This window comes from Hemiscyllium ocellatum, chromosome 42, assembly GCF_020745735.1.
Source record: "Hemiscyllium ocellatum isolate sHemOce1 chromosome 42, sHemOce1.pat.X.cur, whole genome shotgun sequence".
In the NCBI taxonomy this organism is placed as follows: domain Eukaryota; kingdom Metazoa; phylum Chordata; class Chondrichthyes; order Orectolobiformes; family Hemiscylliidae; genus Hemiscyllium; species Hemiscyllium ocellatum.
The window spans coordinates 23,926,889-23,943,439 of NC_083442.1; the positions used below are offsets into that span (position 1 = coordinate 23,926,889).

Below are 16,551 nucleotides of genomic sequence, written 5' to 3' on the forward strand. Positions count from 1 at the left end.
GAGAGCTGCAGTGTACATTATTCTAATACTGTCATTAATCAAATACACACTGCACAGATTCAGAACGCAAAAAGTAGAAGGCCCCAACAAAATGAAGCAATTTTTTTCTTGATTCAAGTACAAAAGTTCATCACCTTTACCCTCTTATCACAGAAGAGAATACATCCTGCTAAATTGATTCCTTTTTCCCTAGAATTTTTTTTTTAAAATTGAAATTAGGGTTCAGGTAGACTGCCATGCACTACACTCTCCCATTTATCCAAACCCAACATTAAATCAAGGAAATTGGAAACATCAACAATAAAAATCCCACATCTCTTGATGCCATCAACATTATGGGGGCTTTCTGCTTTACATCAGTGTATGCCATCAATAGCAAGTCTTCAATTCTAAGCTTTAATGTTCAAATGTGCAGCTTAATCTCAGATCAGGTTGACTCATGGATTTAATTAGCAGCTGTTTTCTATGATAAAGGGGTTCTGGTTTATTCCATTATAAATAACACTGATTCAATTAACTAACAAATCCAATTCCTCGGCTCCTGGAAGTTTTTTTTATTCTCGAGAGAATATTTTGTCTTGGTGGGTGTGCAGATCACAGACTCCCAGATTAATGGGTTTTTCAGCATACATTTGATTCATTATCACAATCTCATGAATGAAACAGTGGAACTGCAGGACATATTATTTGATATGAAATAGAAATGAAAACATACAGCATGCCAGGAGTGCACATTTTGAAGCCGAGAGAACAGAGGGAGAAATGCATTCAAAGACTGTTGAGAAAACTCAGGCTATCCGTTAACCTATTGAACCTGTTCAAACAATACACTTGTTAAAAGTCAAAACTAAATCATTTGGTTCATATATCCATTGCCTTCACTGGCAAATAAAATTTATCAAGGAATTAACAGCTTTTTCTTAAATAATAAGGATTTCTTCAAATATCTCAAACAGCACATTAGTATAATTTAACAATGCAATGCAAAATAATCTAGCAACTCCCAACCCACAAGCCAGATTAACAGTTGACAGTCTTGGAATGCATCTCTGGAAGAGGAAAACATAGAACATGATACCTACTATTTGAGGTGAAAAGTGAGCATATAGAAACAGTAGTAAGACCGTTGCAAAAAAAAATGACAAACAAAAAAACTTAAGTGAACAGAAATAATTAAGCTTTTAATATATTTACCCCTTCCAAGTGTGAAAATGCTTACATATCCAGACTGCTGAAAGGGAGCTTTGGGTGCAGATGATCAACTATCAGTGGAAGTTGAATTAACATTCTCAGATACAGTCAATAATTTTGCAAGCTTCAGTGATCATTTCAGTTTGATGCGTTAATCCAGCTTTGTCACAGTCAGAGCCTCTAATTTTTCCAGATTTGGAGGAGCCAGTGTTCAACTGGGGTGTACAGAGTTAAAAATGCCACAACCTGGTTATAGTCCAACAGGTTTATCTGGAAGCACTAGCTTTCAGAGTGCTGCTCCTTCTGACAACCACCTGAAGGAGCAGTGCTCCAAAAACTAGTGCTTCCAAATAAATCTGTTGACTAAGCTGGTGTTATGTGATTTTTAACTCAAATTTTTCTAAGTCACTTCCTTGCTATTTAAACCAAATAGGAAAACAGATGCCACTCTTAAATCAAATCCACTTTTCTGCTATTGTCTGATCATCAAAGCCATGAGCAAGGTAACCAGGTGTGTGAGGATCTTCAACCTTAATTTGGGCCATCTGCTGCTGAAATCCTCACAAATTTTTTAATCATCTCCTGAACAGCCTCCCATAAATCACCCACTTTTTCGGTTCGTTCAAACAAAATTTCTGTCCATATGCTATCCTGCATTCATGCCCAGGCACCCATCACTTCAGCTGTGCTAGCCTGTAGTGGCATCTGTGCCCTCAGCAAGTGCTCAAATCTTACAGCTCTCAATCGGATGTTAAAATCCCTTCCTGGCCTCTTCTATGTCTAACATTACCACAACCTAACAATCATTTATATAAATATCATGAATAAATTTTGGAAATCACCTTTCCTGCAGTGAAAAATATTGTCCTGTACAACCTATTCTGTGCCCTCATCTTTCCCCAATGCACTTTTTTCTTTGAGCACTGTCTCTTATTTGCTGGAGAGTCAGAAAAGTAACTTGGCACCACACAAATACAAAGGATTTGGATGACCCTAGACAAAAGGGAACTGTGCACTACAGGCAAGGCCCCCCCCAAAGAGAAAAATCAAAATACCCTCCTGGCCTGGACCAACTAGAACAAAACCGTTACCAGGGTTTAGGGTCAGGGGTTAGCCCTAATGCAAAAACCAGTGCAGATGTCCATCTTGGGGCAGAAGAGTAACTTAAGCATTTCATTTCTGCAGTCTATACTCAGACAGATGTTCCTATTGTTAATGCTCTTCTTTGCACAGGAGTAGAGAAGGAGAAAAAAAGTCACAAACAGAGAGGGAGAGGCCTATCAATACCCAGCAAATGGATGTCAATAAAACTCAAATAGTAAATACTAATTATTGCCTGAGCTATCAGATCGTGTCCAGTCAGCTGAAATTTTTATTTGATCTTCGCCAACTGGAACTGTGCAAGCCCAGCTGACCCAGGAGTCAGACTGCAGTCCCCCAACTGATTTGTTTCAAAGATTTCACAATTAGTTGGGTATGACAGGAAGTATTCATCAATAGCTGCAAGCTATTTCACGGGTATTCAAGGAACTTTCAACAAAACAGACAGAAGAGTTGCTCAAAAAGTGCTACTTTTCCAATGAGATTCTCTAATATTTCCCCATGACAACCCCTTTTCTGAGATGCTGCTTTCACCTGCATATGGGTTTGGGACCTATGCTCCCCACCCTAACTTCCAGTCGATTCAGCTATCTAAAGCTGACAACTCCACTGTCAGAAACAACTCGTCAGAGCTTTTGTGGAAATTTCAGCCGTATGAATCTCAGAGGCAGATGGATCCTCTGAAACACAATGAAGTGACTGTGCCTTCTTTCGGAGTTTATATTAAAATGCAAAAACGCTGTTCCTTGTAAAGCAGCAACCGGAGATCTCCCTCAATTATTAAATACCATGGTGGCAAGTCCTGAACATCAGTATTGAAAATTAAGTTGCAAGGTGGTACTGCCGAAAAATATTCCCAAATCATGGGTAAATAAAAAGTGGCTTATAATTCATTTGAAATTATATTTTAAAGCAACTTCATATTTATTAAAACTTACTCCTTTGTCTATGAATACATAGCTGAACAGCAGGTGCCCATGCTACAGCCCAATCAAATGAACATTACCTTAGTTAGAGCAACGAAAGACAGCACAGCCACTGCCGTAAACATCACAGTTGGGAAGAGCATCACAACCGCTGAGCCTGCATTTGTTCCAAAGAAGGAAATTGTAGCTATCCAGCCACTGTGTTTGGGGGGAGAAAAAGAGAGGGAAAAAAGTGATACATACATTAGGCTCATCCACCAAGTACTATTAATCTTGTTTTAGGAATGCTGGAGTAAACTTGAACAGCAGCACATATTAAATCAATGCCAATATTACAAACCTTTTACACAATACCTTTATAACTGGGATCACAATGTAAATTTATTGATTTGAGAGGCATTTGTACCCCATGTAGAGTACAAAGTGTTACAAAAATGCATGTTTTTTCTGCATCAGATGTATGCCACAATTCCTGCAACCATTCTTATTAAAAACAATTCTATTGACTTCCCAACGTCTTCCATAACAAGTTATTTTAAAAGTTTTAGGAGTGGATTATTTGCAACTGCTAAAACTACATGGTTGGACGGAAAGCATGTTTTATTTGGCAAAATGATCAAGGGCTACGAAATTGTGCAGAAGATGGATGCATTTGGCAGAGACAGTGGCAAAATTGCCAATATTATTGTTAATTGCAGACAATGTGAATAGAATTGTACAATTTAGAAAAAAACTTGATTACTTACAATTTCCAAAAGAAATCACTGCATAATTTGGGGGCAGAAGAGGCAGGGGTATATCAGGAATGTGAACACAAGATTCATATTGCCAGCTTTATGAAATCTGCTACAACTTCAGGGGTTTCATGTCAGGAGGCATATTGGGGAGTCATAGTTGGAGATGTACAGCATAGAAACAGGCCTTTCTGTCCAACTGTTCATTCCTACCAGATATCCTAAATTAAACTAGTCCCATTTGACAGCACTTGGTTCATATCCCTCTAAGCCCTTCCTATTCATACACCCACCCAGATGTCTTTTACATGCTAAGTGTACCAGCCTCCACCACTTCCTCAGACAGTACATTCCATACATGCACAACCCTCTGAAAAAGATGCCTCAAGTCCCTTTTAAATCTTCCCCTTTTCATCTTAAACCTATTCCCTCTAGTTTTGGATTCCCTGACTGTGGGGGGAAGACTTTGACTTTTCACCCTATCCAGGCCCCTCATGACTTTATAAACATCTAGTCACCTACAGGGAAAAATGCCTCAGCCTATTCAGCCCATAGGTCAAACCCTACAGTGCTGGCAACATCGTTGTAAATCTTTTCTGAACCGTTTCAAGTTTCCTGAAGCAGGGATACCTCATTTTAATTGCATTTGACATTCATAGGGGAAAGAGGTCATCCAGTGTATTTCCTATCATGAAACTAATGTATGATAGGATGATCTGTTCATTCTTAGTATTTATAATTACCAATGTGGCAAATAGGCACAGATTTGGACTCATGACAAATTTTCATCAGAAAATTTGGTTTTACCTCTCCGGAGATATCACCCACTATACCATGGCAGGTATGAGCCATTTTTACTTCCTTGCATTACAGATGAGTGAGGCACAACAGCAGTACTGGTGACCCGATGACACTAAATTCCAGACTCCTTCCATATCAGGAAACCCAGCCTTCCATGGAAAACAATGTCAGGATAGAACAGGAACATGCGTTGGCATTCAAAACACTCACTTGATTAAATCATTCCCATAGTACGATACAGATTGTTTATTCATTCGTGCGCTTTATTTGAAGGCAGATCCTTGGTGCATTGTCTGATGTTTCATCCAGAGACATTTCCATGTCTATCTCAGTTGGAAGTGGAATTGTAGTTGCTGTGTAAACATGATCCTGAGGCACATGCTAACCCCCTAGCCAACAGAACCAACATACTCCAAATGGTGCAGTTATTGGAAAATAAATTACTGTGCACATGAGCACATTAACAATCAAAAATTGCACTTCTACAAAATGTTGAATATTGATTACCATTAATATACATTTGCAAAACTTCCTAGTTAATTGAAACAAAGTTTGCAGCTAGCAATTTCTCCTACAAAATGGGATGTTTTCCAGTAATTTACACCATGACCCACTCTTTAGTCAGAAATCGACTCGCTTTCAACTCCATTCCTTACGAAGCAGCATGGTCAATACTTCATTTACAGCAATCTCTCGGAGCAAAACACATGGGACTTGTGGTTTAGTAAATGAAATTTCCATTGAATCCGTCACACTCTCTATTTGTATTTGCTCATCGCTAAGCCTAGTCCCAAGAAAAAAGTGAAAATTCAGATTGGATTTATTCCTCTTCTACTGCCAAGAGGCTTTCAAATGATATTTGATACTTATGCACTGTGACAGTGTTTACACTTATTCACCTTAAGAACTCATTAAAATGCTGTTGACAGAATAGATTGGAGGTATCAAATGTCCACAGACTAGTGTACACATAGCGACTCAGAACCAAAAGAAAACAGAACAGAAGAATTTAGATTAGATTAGATTGCCTACAGTGTGGAAACAGGCCCTTTGGCCCAACAAGTCCATACTGACCCTCCGAAGAGTAACCCACCCAGACCCATTTCCCTCTGACTAATGCTCCTAATACTATGGGCAATTTAGCATGGCCAATTCACTTATCCTGCACATCTTTGGACTGTGGGAGGAAACTGGAGCACTGCAGGAAACCCACGCAGACACGGGGAAAATGTGCAAACACCATACGTAAAATTGCCAAAGGCTGGAATTAAACCAGAGTCCCTGGTGCTGTGAGGCAGCAGTGCTAACCACTGAGCCACCGTGTCGCCCCCAAAATGGACAAAGCTTGCTGATCGATAGCAGATCACATACAAATCTATTTCTCAGAAGTGGAGAAAAACATTCCAGTGGTTTGGGCGGGGGGGGGGGGGGGGGGGGGGCGGCACTCAAAACTTGGGCTTTCTATACAGTATTTATCATTCTTAATGCCCACTTTTGTGCAAGTTTTGGCAATCAGAAGAAATTAATATGAAATATTGGACTGATTGAAGTTGAGAACGATGCTCTTTTAGCAGCTGGCATCTTATAATTTGTACAGACCTGCTGCAGCCAATTTTCAGCATTTAATTACAGCACCTTTTATCACTTTGGGGCTAAACTTGCAATGAACTCAATACAATATAAACAGCTGGATGGGTGATTCTTCAATATTTTGCAACGAGCAACATTGGTGTTTAAATTTAATGCGCTGGGTAAATCCCTAATCAACAGTCCAACACCAAATCAATATCTAATACTGCGCTCTAAACACCCCTGCAGCTCTCTGAACAGACCTTCTGAAGTGACAAATCCACCATAAAACAGCAAGCAAGATACTGCAGGCAGAAACATCATCCTAAATCATCCACCCATTTCAACAAGTTTACCAAGGGTACATACAATCAGAACATTAAATTGTGACATTTTGTTCATTATGATTATTCAGCTGTTCAACACTAATTTTTCCTTTAACAGATCCTAATAGTACTTATTCTGAAGGAAATGGGAAATAAATACCATTCCAAGATTTTCATTGCAATGTTCATTCCTGCACAGTTAACTGATTAGTCCAAAACTATACTGATTAAGTGTCTAGAATACAAACTACAACTGTCACATTAATATATAACCACTAAATTCTATTATATTTAAAAAATGAGTTAGATTCCACTTATGAATTATGATGTTTTGAGAGTCATTTTGATATAAATTAAACTTACTGAAGCCTACATACTATTTAATTCATTCAGAAGGTATAAATCAAACCAGTTGAATTAACTTGCAGCGAATTTATATTATTAAAATATTTTTCAGACAAGTTTCAATATAGTTATTATTAGATTCAGGATATGAAACCTAGAGTCTACTTTTCTTAAAAATGGGCTGAAAAAGTTAAAGGAAACTTAAATGTTAAGATGATCATAAATCACAAAAAGGTAGCATGCAATTAGGAAGACAAACAGAATGTGGGTCTTGATTGCAAGGGGAAGAGTATAAAATGAAGGAAATCTGGCTACAAACAGCGCAGGGCACCCATGTGTACTGTGCAGAGTTTTGGTCTCCTTACTTAAGCAGGAATATACTTGCATCAGAGGCAATTCAGCGCAGTGTAATCCTGGAAAGTAGTAATTAGCCCATGTGGAAATGTTGAGCCAGTACCCACTGAAGTTTAGAAGAATGAGAGATGATCTTATTAAAATAAATACTGACTGTTGGCTGGGTAGATGTTGTGTGTAGGTGTGTGCGGGAGAGAGAACCACGCAGAAATTACAAACATAATGTCCTTGCAACGTTCTCTCCAAGATGTGCTAGCGCTCTAAGGTTCTGCACACATCAATTGATGTTCCAACAAATTCACCCAGTCATGGAAGTCACTCTGGAACTCTGTGGTTCAAGCACTGAAAAGAAAAATTAGAAGAAGGAGCATAGTCTCCTAGTCAAGATGGAGGCAGGTAGGAATTTCTTCTGGGATGGGGTTTGACTCTTCAGATAGGCAACTCCAGAGAACAGTGGCAACTGGCTAAATGGTATATAATCAAAGGTTGGCCTAGATTTTTTTTTTGAGTAAAAAGTGAGGTCTGCAGATGCTGGAGATCAGAGCTGAAAATGTGTTGCTGGTTAAAGCACAACAGGTCAGGCAGCATCCAAGGAACAGGAAATTCGACGTTTCGGGCAAAAGCCCTTCATCAGGAATGAGGAAAGTGTGTCCAGCAGGCTAAGATAAAAGGTAGAGAGGAGGGACTTGGGGGAGGGGCGATGGAGATGTGATAGGTGGAAGGAGGTCAAGGTGAGGGCGATTGGCTGGAGTGGGGTGGGGGCAGAGAGGTCAGGAAGAAAATTGCAGGTTAGGAGGGCGGTGCTGAGTTCAAAGAAATCAACTGAGACAAGGTGGGGGGAGGGGAAATGAGGAAACTGGAGAAATCTGAGTTCATTCCTTGTGGTTGGAGGGTTCCCAGGCGGAAGATGAGGCGCTCTTCCTCCAACTGTCGTATTATGATGTTCTGGCGATGGAGGAGTCCAAGGACCTGCATGTCCTTGGTGGAGTGGGAGGGAGAGTTAAAGTGTTGAGCCACGGGGTGGTTGGGTTGGTTGGTCTGGGCGTCCCAGAGGTGTTCCCTGAAGCGTTCTGCAAGTAGGTGGCCCGTCTCCCCAATATAGAGGCGGCTACATCGGGTGCAGTGGATGCAATAGATGATGTGTGTGGAGGTGCAGGTGAATTTGTGGCAGATATGGAAGGATCCCTTGGGGCCTTGGAGAGAAGTGAGGGAGGAGGTGTGGGCACAAGTTTTGCATTTCCTGCAGTTGCAGGGGAAGGTGCCGGGAGTGGAGGTTGGGTTGGTGGGGGGGGTGTGGACCTGACGAGGGAGTCACGAAGGGTGTGGTCTTTGTGGAACACTGATAGGGGAGGGAAATATATCCCTGGTGGTGGGGTCCGTTTGGAGGTGGCGGAAATGACGGCGGATGATACGCTGTATACGGGGGTTGGTGGGGTGGTAGGTGAGAGCCAGTGGGGTTCTGTCCTGGTGGTGGTTGGGGGGGGCGGGGCTCAAGAGCAGAGGAATGGGAAGTGGAGGAGATGCAGTGGAGGGCATCGTCGATCACGTCTGGGGGGAATCTGCGATCTTTGAAGGAGGCCATCTGGGTTGTTCGGTATTGGAACTGGTTCTCCTGGGAGCAGATGCGGCGGAGACGAAGGAATTGGGAATATGGGATGGTGTTTTTACAGGGGGCAGCGTGGGAGGAGGTGTAGTCCAGGTAGCTATGGGAGTCAGTCGGTTTATAGTAGATGCCCGAATCAACACAGACACTAGATTTTTTTTTAGCAATAAGAGAATCAGAAGTAATGTGGGGCAAGTAGGTTCAGGCAGCTTAAATGGCTTACTCCAGCATTATTTACCATAATTTTGTTTAGTCAATTGCTTTGCATCCTGTCTTTACGCCAAATCCAGTTTACCACTGAAAATAGCCATCAATAGACAAGTGCTTCAAATTCCATGAGGAGAACCCTTAAAAGATGAAATTTTGCAGATCATAAAGTCTGGACACACTAAATGTGGCATGCTTTGTTTCTCACTTTTGTCTAATCATAGTAATAAATGTGAAGCAGTGCCATCAACATACAGGATTGTTCTTTGGTCTTAGGAAAGTGTTTTTGCCATGACAGCAAAATAGCCAAAGATCACTGAAACGCCACACCCAGAAGACTAATTGTTAATCTGGGCACCAGAGTCTTCATGAAATTTGTTTAAACTTAATAGACACAGTTAATGTTCATAAATGTCAAATTTTCTTGTTCACGATAGAAGCAATATCTTAAACATTTGTTGATAATAGCTTTGTTGTCTTAGTATTTTTAGTCAAAATTTCTAACTGAGAGAACAGGGTTGACTTAACAGCAGCTCCACAACCTGCACTATCAACAATTGTGGTTATAAAAAAAATCAGAAGGGAGATATGGATGGAAACTGATTTACCCAAGGTATGCAGAGGGGACTTTTGAATCAGTCAACTTGGTACCTTATTGATTAAACAGCTGCTGCTCATGATCAGTGGAAAGGAGACGGAGATCACCATAGCTACCTGAAACATCCTTTGCAAGAAATAAAAATGTTTCAAATAGAGTAAATTCTTACCATGTGAACAATCAAGAAATTTAAAATCTATTCATTAATACTATAATTAATAATCCATGAACTAGTTCTATTCTAACAAGCCATCATCTTTGGTTTCATAATGAGAAGTCATATGGGACCATTGATGAAGAGGACGCATGCAAATAAAGATAGATGAGGAAGTACGGGAGGTGGCTTGGTGGGGCATAAACACTGATATGAACCATTTGGGCTGAATGGCCTGGTTCTGTGCTACACATTCTATGGAAAGTATTGAATATCCAAAAGGTAATTCACAAACAAGGTCAAGTACACATACAAGTAAGGTACATGGCTGGAGAGGTGAGCATGTGTGGTTTACAAAACAAAACACTAGTTTTAAAAAGATACTTTTGAAGTTTGAGGAATTGAGAATTCTAGAATGGGGGAGGAAAAGAATGTTCACAGGAAATAAGGGTTGCTTATCCAGAGATACCCCACCTCCAACACTAACATTCAGTAATAGCCAACTAAGATTGAAACTTCACAGCTCACTCACAACTGAGTTTTCCAGTTGCTTAATTCTGACTGGATCCCTTTAATAAACCTGTTTTAGATGAGACACAGATTAAAGTCAGAGATAACAAATGCCAGCAATATTCAAGCCTTAATTACTCAATATACTATAGCTAGTGCAACAAGAAATTGATTCTTACCAGACTCCCCAGCCAGGGATTCCCACTGCTTGAATAATGCTGATTACCAGCTGGGCCATGAACGTGAAGAAGAATGCCATAAAATTGAATGAACTATCTGACCTAGGAGTGCAAGAATAGTACATAATACATTTTCAAGAGCTTTTTTTTTCCAAAGTGGTTCTTCATGTCTAGGTACACAATAGTCTCCAAAGATATAAAAGATTTGGATCAAAAAAAGGGTCAATTTAGTGTTCATTTGAAACATTAGCTTAAAGAGTGAAAACTACATTCAAAATCTCCAAATAGCTGCAGCAATTAAGAATGGTCAGAAAGCGGAGAAAGAATATCTCAAACAAAAAAAACTGCACAAACTTAATTAAAATCAAGGCTGCCTTGCACAATAAAACTGAACAGTACTGTAGCAATTAAAAAAAAACTGAAACACAAAAAGGATGTTAATTAATATGAAGGACATGAATGAATGGCATAGATTATAAATACAAAAAGGTTAGTTGTGCTGGCAAAGATTTTACACACAATTAGTATACTACACAGCCCAAAAGTCTTACATATACACGTTTCATTTGCATTTTCCATAGGGTACTCTGTAACAAAATAACTGTTTCCTTTCACATTAAATAACATACCTGGGAAGAGGGAAGATTTATTTAACGGTTTGCAAAAAACAAAAGGTAAACAGTGCTTATGATAGAGGTTTCAATTAAAATTAATAATGAAATCAAAGTCAACACTAGTAACTTCACTGGGTTGGGTGAGGTGATTATTTGTAGCTTGACTGTTGTTAGGAGGGAGGGTGGAGAGAAGAACAAACGAACGAATAATAGCAAGGATCAGTCGCACCCAGCAGACCCGATGAGGATTACAGATTGGAACTGCTCGAGTCAGTGTCACAGAGGAAGTGCGGCAGCATGAATGGAAAACAAACAAAGAAAATTTTGCTTGCAAAGAACCACTAAACAGACTAAAATTGGTTTGGGACTTTGACGCTTTGTCCTATTGATTCCATTTGTTTCATATGCTAAGAGCCTGCATTCAGATGATATTTTGGCACAGGAACCAGTGCACCATGGACAACAATTCTGGCATCTTGAACATAATTTCAGGCAAAGGAGTAATCCCACTGCATGACCCAAGATCAGAAAAACTGGATTCAATTAATATGGATTTTGTGTCCTCAGCCAAATAAAAACAGAAATAGAAAGCAATAGAATTAGACATGAATCAGAAGCCCCACTGACATGGAGGTTTCAATAATCAGCACAGAAACTTAGACTGAAAAGTAATTTGGTCAGCCCAGCACTATAGTAATTTTTCACTTATTGTATTCGCTTTAGGTGGGTAGCTTTCAAAATGCTATTAGAAACCCTCAAGTCTCTTTCTCCCCCTCCCAAATGAAATTCTACTGCTTGCACTTGAATGGATGTTTGCATTGCTAAGTATAATCGGATGCATGTTGTATGGAGTCACCAGCATACTGGGTCTCTTCATCTGCAGATCTGTATCGTCTCAGCATGCTGCATGCAATCTTCAGAAATTTGGTGTTGCTAACTCCATAACACTGGTGGTTGCACAGAGAAATCTATTAGGTGGCACCAGATGTATTTCTTTACCCCCCACCCAACCCCATTAAACAGAGAACTGTAACTTTCCTTTCCCCTCCCTAATATCATTGACAAATATTGACTCATTTTCCTTAAGATATAATTTGCCATTACTTTTGCAGAGGGTTCTAAGAATGTGAAGTGTCTCATCAAAAGTAAAATGTCCCAAATGTCTTTTTGTTTTCTCCAAGAAACTAGTAAATCAGTGGAAAGAGTTGCCCCAATTTATCTCATCAAGCACCCCTCTACGAAATCTGGACAGTGTTTTCAACAAAAGTGTCCTAATGTTCTCATCCATGTGAATGGGGCTGAGGAAAAGTGAGCGACAGCTCAGAGTACTTACTTGAAGGCTTTGTAGATTGGTCTAAACCAGCAAACATAAGAGCATGGTGTGAACAGAATCAGCCAGAGAAAGGCCAGTCCAAAGTTGACAGCTCCACCTCCTCCAATCAACCAAGCTAGACAGCCAATCAGATTCACTGCAAGTGTGATGCTGTTCACTGCAACAAAGTATCAATAGCACACAACAGCCAATGATCATTCACATTGCAGGCAACTAACATGGAGGTCAGCATTTCCACAGGTAAGGCAATGAGCCAATTAGCAAAGCAATGATATAAGCCAATGCTCGGCAAGGTGTTATGCTGGAGAATTTGTATAATTTTATTAAACATGGCACAACTATTCTGACATCAGCAATGGGAGCAGGCAATCTACCTTTAGGTCAACTCAATACTTATTCTCCTTTCACTATTTTCCATAAACTGTATAGAAGTCACATTCTGAGCACACTTATGAAAACTTCATAGTTACCTGCCATATAGATATTACATAAAGCCCTAGGACATCCAATACTACACTGGCCAATATTAACCTGAAACCAAACTAGGAAGCCACTCATTTTTGATCGTCCCAACCTTTCCATAAAACACTACATCATTCAGAATTTATGGAGACATCAGTTTGTTATGCATAAAAGGCATCCATCATTTGAAGATGAATTCCAAATGTATTTTGAAATTGTAATATTAAGATACAGGGTCTGGAACTGCTCTCAAGGATGGATGCACTGGCATTGGAGGGGATCCAGAGACGGAATGATCCTGGAGATGAAGAGCTTGTCATGAGGACTGGTTAAGGACTGGGTCTGTATTCAGTGGTTTTTTTTAAGAAGTGGTTGGGGTATCTGATTGAAACCTACAGATACTGACAGATCTGGGGTCAAGAAACATAACCAGCTGTAACCAAAATCGTGGAGAAGACTCGACAGGTTTAATTCTGTGCCTGTGTCTTGTGGCCAGATGAATTTAAAAGCCAAGTTCAATGGTTGTTCACCACATGACTGCTTTATCATGTGACGAAGTTAAACGCAGACTGTAGCATCCAATAGATGGGTGATGCTGCTCAACATAAGTTACAATCTGGTCTAGAGCTCTCAGGTAATATATTGGTGCAACGACACAAATTCCCCCTAAGCTGATGCACTGCAGAGAAAGTAGCAGTGATCTTAGCAATCTCTTGATTTGCTATTTCACTACCGCAATAGAAAAGTACAGGCCGACTAAATAGATCATCCCACAATTTCTTGGTGCACTGCAAAATGCAATTCTTCAAATAGTCTTAGAAGCAACATGTTCACAGTAACAGTGCTCTAAAGCTGTAGACAGTTCCTTGTACTACACTTGAATGGAATTATATATGGCTCAATTGTTCTGTGGTATTTATGATGGATACATGCTAATGCACAATAGTTAGGAGGCTAGTGCGTAGAAAATATTTGCCCTAAGAACTCAGTCACCAAAAAACCATTACATTGTACTAGGCATTTCTGAATCCGTTGGGGAAAGGAGTGGAGAAATGTTTGAATAACCATTCTTTTCATAGATGGGAAAATAACTAACTGCTTCTCTCGCCATGGATGCTACTTGAGCTGCTGGGCATTTGCAGTATTTATTTCAGATTTCCAGCATACACAGTATTGCGCTTTTGTCTTTATACAAAATGAGAGTTTGGTTGGTTTTGGTTTTTTTCCATTAAGGAATCCACCAGTTGTTCTGTCTGTTTCACTCCCATTACATAGCTGTAATAGCTTTTTAAAAAAAAAATCCCAGGGCTAATCATAGCCCTGCTAAGGAACATTACATTAAGATTTCACTGCCTAGATAAAATAATAGTTAGATATGTTAACACCTGATTAATCTAACCTTGCATCTTCAGATAAGGTCCCAGAAAAAGCAGTCTTTTAAGGAGGCAAAAACAAAATGAACCGCTACAACCAAGTCTTGAACACGGGACCAAGAGTCATTTTTGTCTTTTCAATAATTGAGCCCACCTTCAGCTATTTGGCTTCTTCAAACTGGAAGCGATATATCACAAAAACAGGACGTGGAGCATCATAACAATGCAGCATCCACCATTCATCAGCACAACACAGAAAAACAAAGCAATTTTTAAAGAGATAATTTGCCTTTATCTCACCACCTGCTAGAGGGCTTCACAAGGGTATCTGATTCATATCAGGAGTATGTTATACAAATTTACCCCATGGCATCCTTTGCTATTTCCTGATCAATTGACAAGGAATCCAGAGTAACATGCAGGAACAGCAGCCAACATTTTTTTCTAAAAAATAAGTTTCTTTCTTCACCAATATTAATTCCAACAAGGCTGCACCATCAAAGGCTGGCCTTAGAGCTAACTAATCTCACCATGTATAATGGCTTAAGTGATTCACACATGAGCAGATTTTCCAGTTTTCAAGCACATCAAAAGGGCCACTATTAAAACCATTAAGCCATGGCTTTGTTTGACCATCACTTTAATTCAGACACACTAGAAATTCAGTATCTATTCAATTCAAATTTGCAACACTCTTCCCAATTGATTTCCCCTTGGGCACACGGGATGCTTGAGAAGGAACGGAGACCCGTTTATGCTTCAAGAAAACGGCTGGGTTTCAAGCTGCTCGCCCTTCATGGGTGTTAAGACTATCGTCATAGCAAGGACAGAGTGAGAAATAGAAGAAAGAAAACAGGTTGTTGGGATGCAAGAGATCTAAGACATCAGGATGCACAGATAACTGAAGCAAAGATCAATGACATAGCTCTCAATTAGCTTAGGCTACCAGGTTCAGAGGCATGCCTGCACAGTACACAACGTGCACTTATATTAGGAATTTACATCAAAGTTTAGCAATGCAGGATTCTTGCACATACAATTTGAGAGAGTAGGGTCTATTTATTGTGACAATGTATTCCACCATGAGCTGAGAGGAAACTTATCACCTTTCTCTAAACTATTGGTTTTCAACAATGGGGGATTTTCCCTGTAAAAACCAACACACTTCAGCAATTAGTCATCTGGAAGAAAAGGATGGCTCTGCAAAGGCTTTCGAGAAAAGAAAGTGAACTTGTTACCATGTTAGAATAGGAACGATTGCCTATGGGGCCTAAGGGGAAAAACAGAAGAGCAGAGCTTGCGCTCATTAGGAACATACCTCACTAAAGGTGGACTGAAACCTGGTCAGAGAAGCAGAAAGTCATTTCAGACCAGAAGGAGGTCGCACGGCCCATTATACTTACTACCAGCTCTCAAAGAAATCTACATAGTTTGCAATCTTCAGCGCAAGTATTTTTTTCCCCCCATCGAAAACCTCGATTCTGATGTGCAGGGGCTGAACGGTTTTACCTGATAAATAGAGAACATCACTACAAGAATATAGCGAGTGTCTTGAATGGTTTTTGAACGCTTTTAGAATAGGGAAGTCCTCCTTAAAAGAGAATAGGATTTAAGAGAAGCAGATTAATGTTTTACAGAATTTGTTTTGCCTTCAACTCAAATACAGCATACCTTCTTCTCTCCCGGTTCCCAATAACCCACTCCTCCTCGGACTTCCAGCTTTATTCAGGTTGCGGGAGGCTGCCACAGTGCTGCTTGAGCACCTTCATGTCAGCAACCAGTTTAAGTATTTGACAGGTGGGTTTGCAGCCTTTCCTATCACTAACCCTCTCCATTTATTCAGACTGCAGGCAAGGGTACAGACACATGCCAACTTGCGCACACCAGTGGCTGGTTTCAGAAGCACTTTATATAGTCTTGATATGGTTTGAACCAGAGTATCTTCCATGTCAGGAGGAGGAGATCCACTGAGTCACTCCAGCATTCCCAATCCTAACAGCTTTCTTTATATAGAGCTGAATGGGTGATCTACAAAAGTATTTCATTCCTGTCTGGCGCAAGACTGCAAAAGAAAACGATAGCAAAATCATGGCTCAGGAGGGAAGTTAGAGATAGGGTATTAGATGCAAAGAGGGATACAAATCGGCAAGAAAAAAACCAACAGACCAGAG

General features: G+C 40.0%; 1 protein-coding gene across 2 annotated transcripts in view; it reads right to left on the reverse strand.

The window, feature by feature from the left end:
• The window catches only part of LOC132834664 (secretory carrier-associated membrane protein 5), an 80,698-nt gene that overhangs the window by 34,242 nt on the left and 29,905 nt on the right, over window positions 1-16,551 (reverse strand). For both annotated transcript variants that reach the window (XM_060853603.1, XM_060853604.1), the window contains 3 exons: window positions 12,546-12,702; window positions 10,599-10,700; window positions 3,299-3,416 (listed from right to left, as the gene is read on the reverse strand). In XM_060853603.1, the coding sequence (XP_060709586.1) occupies window positions 3,299-3,416; window positions 10,599-10,700; window positions 12,546-12,702 (377 nt within the window). The remainder of the gene's footprint in view (window positions 1-3,298; window positions 3,417-10,598; window positions 10,701-12,545; window positions 12,703-16,551) is intronic.